This window comes from Phoca vitulina, unplaced genomic scaffold (assembly GCF_004348235.1).
Source record: "Phoca vitulina isolate PV1807 unplaced genomic scaffold, GSC_HSeal_1.0 scaffold2, whole genome shotgun sequence".
NCBI classification, from domain to species: Eukaryota; Metazoa; Chordata; class Mammalia; order Carnivora; family Phocidae; genus Phoca; species Phoca vitulina.
This window is the reverse complement of record NW_022589705.1, coordinates 56,134,936-56,150,682: the sequence shown is the minus strand read 5'-3', so window position 1 is coordinate 56,150,682 and position 15,747 is coordinate 56,134,936. Positions and strand designations below refer to the sequence as shown.

The 15,747-nt window shown below is 43.3% G+C and overlaps 1 protein-coding gene across 1 annotated transcript in view; it reads left to right on the top strand.

The window, feature by feature from the left end:
* C8A (complement C8 alpha chain) overlaps window positions 1-15,747 on the top strand; it is a 63,810-nt gene that overhangs the window by 15,771 nt on the left and 32,292 nt on the right. The window contains exons 2-6 of the mRNA XM_032416692.1: window positions 1,036-1,138; window positions 6,443-6,587; window positions 7,565-7,712; window positions 11,628-11,817; window positions 14,326-14,526. Coding sequence (XP_032272583.1) covers window positions 1,036-1,138; window positions 6,443-6,587; window positions 7,565-7,712; window positions 11,628-11,817; window positions 14,326-14,526 — 787 coding nt within the window. The remainder of the gene's footprint in view (window positions 1-1,035; window positions 1,139-6,442; window positions 6,588-7,564; window positions 7,713-11,627; window positions 11,818-14,325; window positions 14,527-15,747) is intronic.

Here is a 15,747-nt window from a genome sequence, read left to right as displayed (position 1 = left end):
TCTATCACCCAGCCACCCCATCCCTCCCACCCCCCACCATTCCAGCAGCCCTCAGTTTGTTTCCTGAGATTAAGAATTCCTCCTACCAGTGAGATCATATGATACATGTCTTTCTCTGATTGATTTATTTCGCTTAGCGTAATACCCTCTAGTTCCATCCATGTGGTTGCAAATGGCAAGATTTCGAGAAAACAGACTCTTAAATACAGAGAACAATCTGGTGGTTGCCAGAAGGGTAGTGGGGGAGGGGTGAAACAGATAAAGGGGATTAAAAGTACACTTATTTTGATGAGCACTGAGTAATGTATAGAATTACTGAATCATTATACTGTATACCTAAAACTAATATAACACTGTATGCTAATTATACTTGAATTTTAAAAATGGTAAAAAAAAAAAAAAAAAAAGATTAAAAAATTCAACATCTGATTGTCCCTAAAGAAGAAGGAACTCCTGCCACTTATAACAACATGGATGAACCTGGAGGACATTATACTAAGTGAAATAAGGTGGACAGAGAAAGCCAAGATTGCATGATCTCTCTTACATGTGGAATCCAAAAGAGTGTAACTCATAGAACTAGTGAGTAGGATGGTGGCTACAAAGAGGGACATGGGAAGGGGTGGTCAAAGTATAAAAATTTTCAGTTATAAGATGAATAAGTTCAGGGGATCTAATGTATAATATGGTGACTACAGTTAATAGTACTGTACTGTGTACTTGACATTAGCTAAGAGAGTAGATCTCTAGATCTCACCACACACACACACACACACACACACACAACTGTGTGAGGGAATCACTGTATTAATTAGCTTGATTGTGGTAATCATTTCACAATGTATATTATACCATAACATCATACATCTAAAACACATACAATTTTTGTCATTTAGACCTCAACAACGCTGGGGAAAAATGAATCTGTTTTCAATACCTTCATACTAAAAGATCTTTTTGAATTTATAACAAAACTAAAAACTATTATAATAAGAATTTTAAAAATTGAAGCAGATGTCTCTCCCCTCTCTCTAGGAGAGTAAGTCGGGCTGTTCAGATCCCGAGCTCCACAGCAGTTAGCTGCCAGCTCAGCAACTGGTCAGAATGGACAGACTGCTTTCCATGCCAGGACAAAAAGGTAAGACATTCGTGACCAGTTTGGGGGCATTTGATATTTGAAAGGTGTACTAGGCATTTAAATGGAGATAAACAGGTCTATATATTGAGAGGTCTGGGGAGAAATCAGGTGTAGAAATAGGTATTTGGAAGCCATGGGCACATGGACGGTGGAACTTTTTCTGATTTGGTTTATAAGCCATTACTGGGCGAGTCTGCAAAAGATATGTATGCTGCGGCTTGTGTGCAGAGAGGTGGCCATTCAGACATGGGCCCACTGATCCCTGTGGCCTCTCTGGGTCCTGGTCAGTCTGCTGCCCTCCAGTGATGGTCATCGAGGGGGGCTAATGACCTGTGGGGACCTGAGATAAACCAGACAATGTTCCTGAGGATTCTACTTTCATGGTGAAAAGACTGACACACCCAATGAACAGGCAGGAGTCTATCTTGCCCACCTACCTGGTTTTGAATAGTCCAAAATGGTCCCTAAAGCCAGTGGCATGTCAAGGAAAGAGGGACTTTGGGAGCATTCTGCTCTGCTAGAGAGGAGTATTAAAATCCTGATCTTGGTCAGGATCACTGGCTCATGGTGATGATAAAAGGCAGAATAACTTCTATTCTGTTTTATTACTATTTTAAAATCTCTACAGAAAACACATGCCTTTACTGTATGCACCCAGGGTGGGATGGCTCCAGGCTCCCACCTCTCCCAGTTGGTAGACCACTGCCTAGACCATGTGTATTGGCACATTACTGTCAAGTCTAAGTGTTTAAGCTCTGATTCTTCAGTTTAGATTCTGGCTTTGCACCCTATATGCTGTGTTACTCTGGGCATATAGTTTATCCTCTCTATGCCTCTGATTCCTTATCTATAAATGGAAATAATAGTACTTATAGCATAGAGTTATTATGAGCATTAAATGAGTAAGGTATGCAAAGTGTTTTCATGGCACCTGGCATACAATAAATGTTCAATAAATCTTAGCTGTTTTTATAATTACTATCTGTGTCCTTCTCTCCAACCAACTCCCACTGCCTGAAGCAAGACCTGATCTTCCCTCACCTGAGCTTCTGCAGAGCCGAACATGCTGGTGGTTCTCCTGCCTCCAGACCCACTCCTCAGTTAGATGCCGGGCTACTCTGTGAATGTTTGATGAGTTGTTCAAAATCAAATGGAATTCAAAATCATTACAGATGGAAACACAATTTGGACCTAGTTTATTCAGCTTCTAAGCCTGAAATTATTTATTCTGCCTCTCCTGTTTCTGAGATATGCCAAAGAATCCTAGCCTGCACTGTGCAAAAATATCTAGCTCCCAAAATCTCTTCTTGCTTTGATATCCTATGTTAGTTTTCTGAATCTGCTCTTACAAATTGTCACAAACTGGGTTGCTTAAAACAACAGAAATGTATTCTCTCACAGTTCTAGAGGGCAGAAGTTTGGCAGGGCCACGCTCCCTCTGGAGGCTCTAGGGGAGAATCTGTTCTTTGCTTCTTCTGGCTTCTGGTGACCCAACGGCAATCCTTGACTTATGGCCAATCTCTGCGCTCCAATCTCTGCCTCTGCAGCCACATTACCCCCTCCTCTTCTGTGTGTCTCCTTTGCGTGTCTGTGTTAAATCTCCCTCTGCCTTCCCCTTATAGGGACACTGTGATGACATTTAGGGCCTACCCAGATAATCCAGTGTAATCTCTTCATTTCAAAAACCTTAATAATATCTGCAAAGACCCTTTTCCCAAATAAGGTAACATTTACAACTTTCAAGGACTAGGACTTGATTTCCCTGCATGGCCATCATTTAACTTATTATACATCCAAAACTATATATTTTTTTCTCATGCGTTACAGTTTAGATAGCAGATAGCACAGGTGAATGGCTTACTATTTAAATCGGAATTGAATTACTCCCTTCATGACTCTAAACACACGTGATCCTTAAAATCATTAAATTCTGTTAATTACTTAAGTGAAAGACCACCCCTAATTTCTTCTTATTAATATGTTTTTTACCCCTCTCAAAATCACCCAAACAAAGATGTGCATTTCTGGAAAGAAACATTATCGACTAGCTAGAAAAGAAAATTATGTCTTAATGGTACCAACACTGGCACCAGCACGGAGAAGTCCCTACGGGAGTATCTGCACCAGCCTCTCTGCAGTGCAATGTCTTCATTATTTGATAACAACCCAGAAAATGGGGAGTTGGTGGGAATGAACCTCGTGTCTGTATCAGCATTCCAATACAGAAACCACAAGAAGGATGATAATGGCATTTATAGTGACCACTTATTAAATAATTTCTATATACCAGGCACTGTGCTAATGCTTTAATAAATTGTCCTAGTTGACTTTCATAGCCAACTGTAAGTGATTAGATAGATACCATTGTCCCTTTGGTTAGGTCACCCACAAAGAAAGAGGCAAGCCTAGACTTAACACTTGGTCAGTCTGATTCCAAAATGCCCATGTGCCTGACCACTTCACTCCACTACCTCCCCCCGAATTCTGTGGAGAGTCACAAGTGAGATTAGTGGCCATCGAATCCAATCCCCACTCAGTCATAAATCCTTCTGGAGTGCCCAATATCTGGCTACAAAAATGATGCTGATGTTGGTAACTATTATTAATGAGTGCACTCCAGGAACCAGGCCAAGTGCTGGCTTCTTTACATGTCTTATCACTAATCTTCACAAGACTCTCAGATCTCTCCTTCTACAGATGAGAAAACTGAGGGCTAGAGACATTAAGTAATTTACTCAGTGACACACAGACAGTAAGTAGCAGAACTGGCATTCCAACCCAGCTTAAAATGGGATTCAGAATAGTACTTAACCTCCTCAACTTGTGAGGATTAAATGAGATAAAGAATGTGAAGTGTCCAGCCATTAGTAAGCGCTCAATAAATGGTAGCTACCATCACCATCGTATTGGTAACTGCAGGTCTTAAAACTCTGGTGAACATTATGAAGGGTGAGAAGACTTGGCTCTACGCTGGTGTGCTGAGCACTCCTTTATGTATTGCATCTTGGCAAGATGTGGAAAGAGAATGAAAATATCCTAATATTCCTATATTGATCATTAATTATAATCTCTTCCCATTGAGTTTACAATCTTATTAACTGGGAGGCAGGAAAGGCAAATGGACAGGTTTGCTCTTCACCTTTTTTTGCAGACCTCTCTGTTTCTTTACTAATGAGCAGTTGCGGAGGCAGAAGTAGGCCAGAAGAGAGAGAGGGCGAAGCTGCATTGCTGTACACACACCCACTGGAATCAGCTGGAAAAGACTCCACTGATAATGATGTGGACACCACTTCTGTTCACTGAGCACCAATAATATGCCAGACACAGGGCTTGGTGCTTTCCCCACACATTCTCTCACTCAGTTCTCACAAAACCCTTTGAAAGTGAGGGGTCATCACATCCACTTCATATATTAGAAAACAGGAACTCAGAAAACGTAAGTGGCTTGCTCATGGTGAGTTGGTAAGTGACTCTGGGATCTGAACCCAGTCGGTCTAAATTCTCATGCTCATGCTCTTGCACTTACAGGACACAGGTGAAAGAATCATTAGTAACTGTAGTTAGTGAGGTCATCTCGGTTGACCACCTCATTTTAACAGACTTGAAAACTAAGGCACAAAGTACCAGGCACTGATACTTTATACAGCAAGTAAGAAATAGACTCAGGAATAAAACAAAAAAACAAAAAAACAAAAAGCAGAACCAGACCTATAAGTACAAAGAACAAATTGATGGTTGCCAGAGAGGTGGGGGTGGGGGAGATGGGCAAAATGGGTAAGGGGAATGGGATATACAGGCTTCCAGTTATGGAATAAGTAGGCCACAAGGATGAAAAGTACAGCATAGGGATGTAGTCATTGGTATTGTAACAGCATTGTATGGTGATAGATGGTAGCTATGCTCGTGAACATATTATAAATAGAGAAGTTGAATCACTCTGTCGTACAACTGAAATTAATGTACTATTGTGCACCAACTATACAAAGAAAGAAAAAGAAAGAAAAGAAAAGAAATGAGAATTAGGCTAAGAACTCATTTTCCTTATTGCTCAAACCATTGCTTGCCTACTTCATTATGAACAATCTTAAAGGAGGAGATTGTGGGCTGATCCAAGGCAAGAGGCACCAGAAAATATGGCGCTGCAAATTCCCTTCTTGGACACTCTGCGTGGAGCTCTCCATACATTTCCTATTATTATCTATTTTATCTCCTCAAGTAGACTCTAAGCTAATTGAAGGTGGGAATAGAACCTCATATTTCTCCGAATAGCCTAGTGTTCAGCTTCTTCCTTCTACACTAGTGCCCAAAGCTGTATACCATATAGAAAGCAGTATCATGAAACCATAGAGCTCCAAGACTGGTATGCATTTTTATTCCTTCTGTCCTTCTTTGAACAAGTATTTGCTCATGTGCAGTCAAAGCTGGACCCAGGGACTCAGATGCTGTCTCTATCTCTTGGATGGCCTCTTTCTACATAGCAGGCTAGATGACCACTTGAGGCCCACAGTTCCCAGCAACTTCAGCAGAAAAAATTGTCTTTTCCAATAGTTCTGAAAGAAAATCTTCAGAGAGAATAATGATTGCCCTAAGGTTGAGTCATGAACCAATCCCTAAACCAACCATTGCAACTTGGCAGATAGGGTGCCCTGGCTGGCCCGGCCTAGCTCATATCCACAAATTCCCACGACTTAGGGGGTGAGATCATCCCCACCTGAACCATATGAGATATGTCCCAAGGAAAGAAAGGATGCCATGACCAGAAGAAATGGTACAGAGGGAAAGCAACAAACATCTTATAAAAGGGCCTCCTGCATAGACCATAGATCAAGTGTCAAATGTATGAAGCCAAATAAGACATGTCATCCTTTCGCCACTCCTCCCCCTATATGCAAACTGTCCTTAGACTAGTGAGAAAGGTAAATAAATAAGTAGACCAGGGATCACAACCTTATATGACAAGTGAGAGGAGAGAAGGAGGCACAGGGAACTCTAGAATATGTAGAGGAGGTGCATTATGAATCATGAAAGATGAACAGGTGCTAACTGGTTGAAGGTGGCGGGGAGAAGGTCCTTCAAGCAAGGTCTTTCATTTGATCTTTGGAGGCCCTATTCAATATTCCTGCTGGTGATTGTGCCACCTCTGGCTGAACACCACCATTTAGGAACACTTACCCCTCAAAAGACAGCTTTTTAGGCAGCTCTCAATCATTAGACAGTTAGTCCTCATGTTGAGCTGAGACCTGCCTGCATAAACCTTGTCTGATTGATAGACAATGAATGTGTCTGGTTCAAAATCCGATTTAGTACCGATACCGGAGCCTCCTGCAGCCAAACAAGTTTGGGGGAACCATGTGCAGCGGCGATGTCTGGGATCAAGCCAGCTGTCACAGTCCCACAGCTTGTGTAAGGCAAGCACAGTGTGGACAGGATTTCCAGTGTAAGGAGACAGGTGAGTAGCATTCCAGAGGGATAACAGCTGCACCCTGGCAGACTGAATGTGCAAAACAGTCACCCAGGAGCTTGTTAAAGTGCTGTCTCCTCAGCCCTTCCCCAGAAGTTGTCCTTCTGTAGGTTTGGGATGGGGCTCAGGAGCCTGCATTTTAAGCCAACCCAGTAGCCCAAGTAATTTTGATGTGAGTTTGTAGGAGTATCTGTTAATTCGTTTAGAAAAGGTCCAATTCACTCATTCATCCATTCACTGAATAAACACCGGCTGGGCATGTATGTGCTACCTGCTGAGCAGTGTGATACCTGCTGGTGACCCCGAGATGAAAAGCTAAAGTGCCTGACCTCAAGGTACTCCTTGTCTCTTTGGGAGAGAGACCTACGAGGAGTCGGTGGCAATACCGTGTGACAGCCAGTGTAATGGGCATAGGCCCATGGTCCAATGGCCCTCTCTAGCAGGGGATGCCCAAATCTGTGTTGGGGAGTCAGAACAGGTTTTAAGATGGCACTTGAGCAGAGACTTAGAAAGTAGCAATGAATTTGCTAGGAGAAAGGATGTGCAAACACACACAGGGATTTAAGGACTGGCAATAGGTGTTGGGAAGAGAGGCAGGGGATGGGTCCAGTAGAGTACTGGAGACCAGACTGTGGCATTTGGAAGAATGGGAATGGGAGCCACAGAACAATATAGGGCAAGGGGATGATGTGGCCAAGCTGACATTTAGAAAGATCACAGGAGCTGCCACGTGGAAGAATTTTAGAGGGGAGCCTACTGCAGGGCCTGAGCTGGGGGTGGGGCTCCAGGTGGGAGACAGAAAGGCTGGAAGGAGGGCAGAGGCAGTGAGGATGGGGAGATGATCATGGAGAGGGGTGAGGGGCTGTTTCAGAAGTGGGATGGATTGGGCGACTCTGGATGCAGGTCACGGGGAGAGGGTGGAGTCTGGGAGGGTCTGGAAGCATCCACAGCCTCTCCTCTCTCAGATCGCTGCCTGAAACGCCACCTTGTGTGTAACGGAGACAGGGATTGTCTTGATGGCTCTGACGAGGATGACTGTGAAGATGTCAGGGTCCCTGAAGATGACTGCAGCCAATATGACCCCATTCCAGGGTCAGAGAATGCAGCCTTGGGGTGAGTCCTGCCCTCGGGCTGTTTGGGAGCAGGGAATGGTTGCTCTTCAATCACGAGTATTATTTTGAGGACAGAAGAGGGTCTTTGTGCAGTGCGTCCGGTGAGGCAGCTCTCACTGTCCCCCTGAGGTGGCATATTGGTCCACTCAGGCTACTATGACAAAATGCCACACACTGGGTGGCTTATAAGCAACAGAAATTTATTTCTCATAGTTCTAGAGGCTGGAAGTCTGAGGTCAAGGTGTTGGTGGGGTTGGCTTCTTCTGAGGCCATTCTCCTTGGCTTGTCAATGGCCTTCCTTCTGTGTATGTCTGGGTCCTAATCGCTTTTCGTTTTTTAAAGATTTTATTTATTTGAGAGGGAGAGAGCAAGAGAGAGCAGGGGGAGGAGCAGAGGGAGAGAGAGAGAGAGAATCTCAAGCATATTCCTCTCTGAGCACGGAGCCCCATGTGGGGCTTCTTCTCATGACCCTGAAATCATGACCTGAGCTGAAATCAAGAGTCAGATGCTTAACTGACTGAGCCACCCAAGCGTCCTTCTCCTTCTCCTCCTCCTCCTTCAAGATTGATTTATTTTAGAGAGAGAGAGCGCGGGGGGACGCTTAACCAAATAAACCACCCAAGTGCCCCTGCTCCTCCTCCTCTTCTTCTTCTTAAGATTTATTTATTTTAGAGAGAGAGAGAGAGTGTGTGCGAGCACGGATAGGGCAGAAGAAGATGGAGAATCCTTAAGCAGACTCCCTGTTGAAGGTGGAGCCCAACATGGGGGCTCAATCCCAGGACCCCGAGATCATGACCTCAACCAAAATCCAGAGTCAGCTGCTTAACTCACTGAGCCACCCAGGCACCCCTAATCTCTTCTTATGAGGACACCAGTCATATTGGGTTAGGGCCCACTCTAATGGCCCCATTTTAACTCAATTACCTACATAAAGACCCTCTCACCAAAAAACAGTCAAATTCTGAGGTTTTGGGGTCCAGGACTTCAACATCTAAATGTTTAGGGGGACACAATTCAGCCCCTAATACTAATAAAAGGGGATTTTTTTGACTTTGAAAGTGACTGTGGGATAAACAGAGTAGAAGCATGAAATAGTGAGGTGTTAACTTGAGAAAAAGAATTCCCTCCTTACTGGCAAAAAGACCGCAGACCATGACCTTGCTCTCATGTGATTCAAAGGAGCATTTAAATATACTTCCTGAGTGTGCTTTGCCCAAACTGGACAGCAGGTTGGCCCCACCTCCACTCCCAATAGCTGACACTTTGATGGTTTTTCATTCTGCTTAAGATCTCAGAAGTCTTTTTCCTGGTGTCTTTTTTTTTTTTTTTTTTTAATTTAAGCATGTTCCAGTTTTTAAATTTTTATTTATTGCTATAGAAGTAATACCTGTTTGAGGCAAAACCCAAAAGTCTTCCTTCGCCCTCCCCAACCTGCACTCTACCCAGTCACCCCCTCTCACTTCCCTCCCTGGAACTGACCCCTGTCAACAGTTTGGTGTAGGACTTTCAGATCATGTAAACAATGCACTGACAATATACATCGTATGGAAGATATGCCTATATGTATTGTGCAGGATAGACATAAGTATATTTTACATAAATGTGATTGTTTCTAACTTGCTTTTTTTTTTCTTGATAATATATTTTGAAGATTTCCCCCCACATTTTCTATTATTTTTCTAAGCAACATGGTGTTCTATAACAGGGTTCAGCAAACTATGGCCTAAAGGTCAAATTCAGTCTGTTGCCTGTTTTTGTCATTACAGTTTTATTGAGATGCAGCTTTCACCCCGCAGTGATGGGAGTTGAGTATTTGCAACAAAGACCTATGGCCTGTAAAGCCTAACATATTTAATATCTGGCCCTTTATAAAAAAAAGTTGCTGACTCTTCTCCATAGTATAACTACATGAAAATTTATTTGACTACTTCCTATTGAAAGATAGATTGTTCCCATTTTTTTCCTCTTATAAACAATGCTACAATGAACATCCTTGCACATTATCTTTGTACATGTGAGTATTTCTGCATAGATTTCCAAAAAGTGGAATTTCTCTAAATCTTTTCATTTTCACTGGGCCTTCTACAATCAGCTTTTCTAAAGATACACAGGCTTAGTAACCTTTTATGCTTAGAGGTTATAGTATAATCTTAGGACTAATTATTCCTTTGAGTTTTTGTCTGGCCCACCAGAGAGCCTATATTTATAAGCCAAAGGCAGAAACATGTTCAATGGGCAAAAAGACAGAAAGGTAAGGGGCAAAATAAAAGGAAGGAACACAGATTTTAGTGTCAAAAAATTTAGCTGTGACTATAGGCAAATTACCTAATTTTTCTGAGCTTCAATTTCTGCATTTGCAAGATTGTCATGAGGTTGAAAGTTAATGTATGCTAAATGTCTGGTAGAGTGTGTATTCAATTCACCATAGCTATTACTACATCACTTCCATTAATATGAAGAAAGAGACGGAGAGAAGAGGTGAAGAAGGAAGGTAACATACCTTGAATTTCTACTATATGCCAGGTACTCTATAATTATCCATTTATTCCTTCAAGGCAGGTTTTAGTCATAGTTAACCCCATGCTCATCTTCTGCCTTTGTGCCTTTTCATGGAGGGAATGAGCAAATATGACAAATGCTATGCCAAAGGTAATCACTGAATGCCATGTGAATACAGAGGAAGGAACAACTATCTGTCCAGGATAATCAAAGAAGGTTAGATAGAGGGGGCAATGTTTGAGTTGGGTTTTAAAGGCTGAATAGGAGTTTGAGAGGCAGAGACAAGCAATCATTTTATTATCTATACCATAAGTCCCTTTGATTGTTAGTCCTTGGATCTCTTAGCCAAATCAAAATGCTTTTGTTTAGTTAACCTTCTCTTTTTTAGAAAATTAAAGCTGTATTTCACCTGTGTACCACTGTTTGTGCCTAAATATGGTTCAACCATCTATAACCTAAAATGCAGTTCCTGGGCAGATGGATGAGAAATGCCCCAGAGGGGGAAGCAAGGGAAAGTATTTCTGGAAGGGTACTGGGCTAGGGGAGAGGAAGTATCATTTTTGGAGTGCCCAATATGTGCTACAACTTTACTTCCATTTTACTTTAATACTCTCATTTAGATGTCACAAAAACCATGAGAAGTAGTTTTATTATGTCCATTCTTCAAATGAGGAAAACGAGCTTCAGAACACATCTAGAATATGTCCAGATTCACAGAGCTAGTACATGACAGAGCTAGAAATTAAACAGGAGTCTCCATGATTTCCAAATTGCACCCTCTGACATTCCATGCCTCCTTGGAGATGATGGCCTTTCTGAGGATTAGAGTCTCAACTTAGCACTGAGAGTCAATATGTCAAATCTATTTTTTACCCGCAGAGCCTTTTTCTGAAACAGTACAAACAAAAACAACAACAGTAATGTTTATTCAGTACTTAATATATGCTAAGTACTTTGTGGTTCCTTTCCATGTTGTAAGGCATTTAGCTCTCTGAGGGCAGTAGTATTAACTGCTTTTTACAAATGACTAAACTGAGGCACAGAGAGGTTAAATGATTTGCCCAAAGTCACACAGCTAGGTGTGGCAGAGCTGGGAAATGGGCTCTGTGCTTAGAGTTTTGATAATTGTGCATATTCCTTTGTAATTCACACAACAAATTTTTAGGAGTGCCTTCTCTATGGAAGCACTGTTCTAGGTGCTGATGGAGCTGTCAAAGGGAACCTGGGGGCCTGGCTGAGCCCACTCAGGTTTCCAGTGTTACCCAAAGCGGAGTTTAAGGTACTTTGAGGAACCCTAGGGGTTCACAGAACACAGTTCTAGAAGCTGCTGCTCGGCCCAGCAATAACATCTTCCAGAGGATGCTACTTTTGCCTTTCCAGTGCTCTCTCCCAGAAGGTGCCTGCCTTTTTGATTTAGGTACAATATCCTGACCCAGAAAGAAACTCAGAGTGTGTACGATGCCAGGTATTATGGGGGCCAGTGTGAGACCGTATACAACGGGGAATGGAGGGAGCTTCGCTATGACCCCACCTGTGAGCATCTCTACTACGGAGAGGATGAGAAGTACTTCCGGAAACCCTACAACTTCCTCAAGTACCACTTTGAGGTAAGTCTGCACAGGGCGCTCATAGGCCACTGTAGGGTGGGGGCGGGGAGAGAGAGAGTTCTGTTCCTGGAGATGGACTCCTAGCTTTGGAAGATTCTATTTCCTGTAGGGCTTGCTGGTGGCTGAAGGTCCCTTTACATCTGCCCCTACACATGCTCGGTGCTGAAGGGCACTGACAGGCAAGGGCAGGGCCAACGAGAGGCAGAACAGAAGTGTGACCATCCACCTGCCACATCTTGGCTCCATTCCATAATCAATGAAAACAGATTCGAGGTCCAGTTCTCTGGGCTGCTAGTCAGAAGACCTAGTTCAAGTCGTGCTCTGTTAGACTGTAAGTATTTGAGACCTTGAGCAGCTCCCTGCCCCTCCCTGGGCCCAGCTTCCCAGCATGTAAATTGGGGGTTAGGAGAGGAGGTAGCTGGGCAGTTTTCTGAGCCCAAGGCCCCTGTTTCACCAAGAGCAGCTGCCTACTGATCATCTCCTTTCTTGCTTTGTTTCAAAGTTCCAGTATAGTTAGCGCACAGTGTTCTATTAGTTTCAGGTGTACAAAAACACCTCCACACAACACCCTTTGTTCATCGAAAGCGTACTCTTAATTCTCTTCACCTGTCTCACCCATCCTCTCCCCGCCCCCACCTCCCCTCTGGCAACCACCTGCTTGTTCTCTGTATTTAAGAATCTTCTTTGGATCGGGCGCCTGGGTGGCTCAGTCGTTAAGCGTCTGCCTTCGGCTCAGGTCATGATCCCAGGGTCCTGGGATCGAGTCCCACATCGGGCTCCCTGCTCAGCAGGGAGCCTGCTTCTCCCTCTCCCACTCCCCCTGCTTGTGTTCCTGCTCTCGCTGTCTCTCTCTCTGTCAAATAAATAAATAAAATTAAAAAAAAAAAAAAAGAATCTTTTTTGGATTGTCTCTTTCTTCCTCTGTGCATTTGTTTTGTTTCTTAAGTTCCACACTATGAGCAAAATCACATGGTGTTTGTCTTTTCTCTGATAACTTTCCTTATTTGTCTTTTCTCTGATAACTTTCCTATCTTGGTTTTCCATATGGGATTTTGTTTACAGAAAGGCTTCTGCTGTTGAGAAGCGCTTGCAAAATGCTGTGGATCCCTAAATTCTCTCCATCTCTAAAATTCTGTGCTCTCCTGGGCACTCATCTATAACCTAAAATCATGGCCAGTTCCAGAGCCTACTCCCGACCACTCCTTTCTCTAATCCTCCCCCACTCTGGGTGAGATGTCCACACTGACAGCTTCACCGGATGCTCACCGTGCACCAGATCGCATACTTCCACACAAATCCTCTCATTTAATCCTCACAACAACACAATGAGGTAGATATTATCACTGCCCCATTTTAGATAGGAAAAAGACCGAGAGACTCAGAGGGATAAAGTGTCAGGCCCAAAGGTCTACTGCAATAGATGGCAGAGACAAGATTCAAACCCAGATCTAGCTCAATGGAGCCCCGGCTCTATGTCATTTAGAAGGGAAGACAAATTATACACATTATATCCATATAGTCATATGCATTCTATCTTTACAGAGAGATGGTAGGATCCAAGGATTCTGAACAATTATTAGTCACATCCCCCCTCCCTCAACTTTCTCAAGAGAAAAATACTGACAGTAGGACAAGGCCAGGCTTATGGTTTCCCCCCTCTCCCCCCCAGCTTCCACCGCTGCTATCAGCCTCTGATAAGCCGAGCTGGAAGACAAAGACGACACCGTTTCCCTAACCCTGAGGATGGTCTGGCGCTTACGTGTCCAGCAAGACAGACTAGGCTATGCTGTGACAACAAAGGATTCTGAAATCTCAGTGCTTTAAAGCAACAATGCCCTATGCTATGCATCCATCCCAAGGTGGAAGGAGCACTCATCAACACAGACACTCGGGACCCAAATGAATGGAGGCTCCATCTCAACACATGCTCTCGTGATTGCCGAGCGAACCACTCATGTGCTCTTAAGCCTTGTTCTCTCAGCTCAGACCAGGCACAAGACCATGCCTCCATTCAAGCTGGCAGAGACACGCAACCCTACCATGTGCCTGGAGTGAAATAACCGTGCATTTGTGGGCAGCACGAGAGCATACCTCTGCCTAGAGCTCCCACCACTCGTTCGGCTTCCTTGCCCCTTTCCTCCCAGATCCACACCCAGACGTGGCTTTCTGGATGTCTCCATTGCAGAGACAGGTGACCTTCTCTACAGGAAGGATAAGTCAGCTGGAAAAAAAATCCGTACTCGGAACAATACAGCATTTTATCAGAATCATGAGTGTGTGTATTTAAATAAATATTTTAACACTCCACTGAGCAACAAATAAACTAACTGCTATATTTTCGGTATTTTAGTGAGTGAGCATCGATCTGATGCCTGGAGTAGCCTTTTAAAATAATTATTGATAAGAATCTGCTTTGTGATATTTTACAGAGCAAAGATTTAAATATTAAGCACAAATTGGAATATAAATCTGCGTGCACAAAGCTAACATCTGTTTGCTTCTTTTCAGGCCCTGGCAGATACTAGACTCTCCTCAGAGCTGTACAATGATGCACGTGACCTTCTTTCTAAAGTAAAAAATGACAAGTCTGTGTCGGCCGGAGTAACTGTTGGTGTGGGCCCTAAAAACAGCCCTGTAACACTGGATGTGGGTCTATCCGGGTCACGAGACTCTTCGTTCTTGAATGAGTTAAACAAGTATAATAAGAAGGTATTAAAGCATAATGCCTGTGTCAAACAGTATTCCGTAATCTGAGACTGAACGTGCATTACCTTAATTGCATTAAAAAGTACAGTAGTAATTGAACCTGCATTTGCTTGTGTAATTGGAAATGTCTGATCAGTGGTAATCATGTTTGTTTTTCTTACTACGCTTTTGCACACAGAATCATCACAAAGGGAATAAAATTGAATGATAAGAGTAGAACTCTTATCGCCTCACCCCATTCTTTTTCATGGTTACCTAGAACAAACAGGGAAATACTTAGAATAGTAATGTCTTAAAGAGAAAGCCAGGCCCTGTAAACTAGGTTGGGAAGAATTCGAAAGCGAGCCTTGCTTTTTGGAATAGATTGGAGGACTGGTGTGCTCTGTCAATCATTCACTGATTCATCAAACATTCACCACTAACTTCCTATTAACCTGAGCAACCAAGCAATGCTCCTTTGAGGAAGGGACATCCACCTAAACTGGGGTCTAAAGACTAGTACAGGTTGTCCCGATGAAGGGAGGTGGGAGTTAGCCAAGGGTATTCTGGGCCTGGGAAACAGCAGTATGTAAAATCCTGGGGATGACAGATGGCCTCACACTAATGTGGGATTGCAAGGACTTCAGCCAGCTGACGCACAGGGTGGAAAGGGAACATAGGGAGTGATGAGGATGGAGAAATCGTCAGGGGCCAGAGAAATATTTACTGAATTGATTCAAAGTTTACCAAAATGCCTCAACAATATTGATGCCAGCACTGTGGGTTTAGCTGGGGCCCAAAAAATTATTCTGGATGATGAAAATACAGTTATGAAAATTAACTTATTCAACAAATACAAATTTCCATTCTGGAGCTTTGCCACCAAGTTAGCTATTGCTCTAAAGGGAAAGAATTGTTCTTTTTTTTTTTTTTTTTTTTAAAGATTTTATTTATTTATTTGAGAGAGAGAGAATGAGAGGGAGGAGGGTCAGAGGGAGAAGCAGACTCCCCGCCGAGCAGGGAGCCCGATGCGGGACTCGATCCCGGGACTCCAGGATCATGACCTGAGCCGAAGGCAGTCGCTTAACCAACTGAGCCACCCAGGCGTCCCAGGGAAAGAATTGTTCTGAGATCTGGCTATTACATGGTCATGTGGACTTTTCTTGAAGCAGATGGTCTTTTCAAAATTTCACTATCACTTTGGATCAAGGTTTACTTGGAAGTAATGCCCATACACAATGCTCT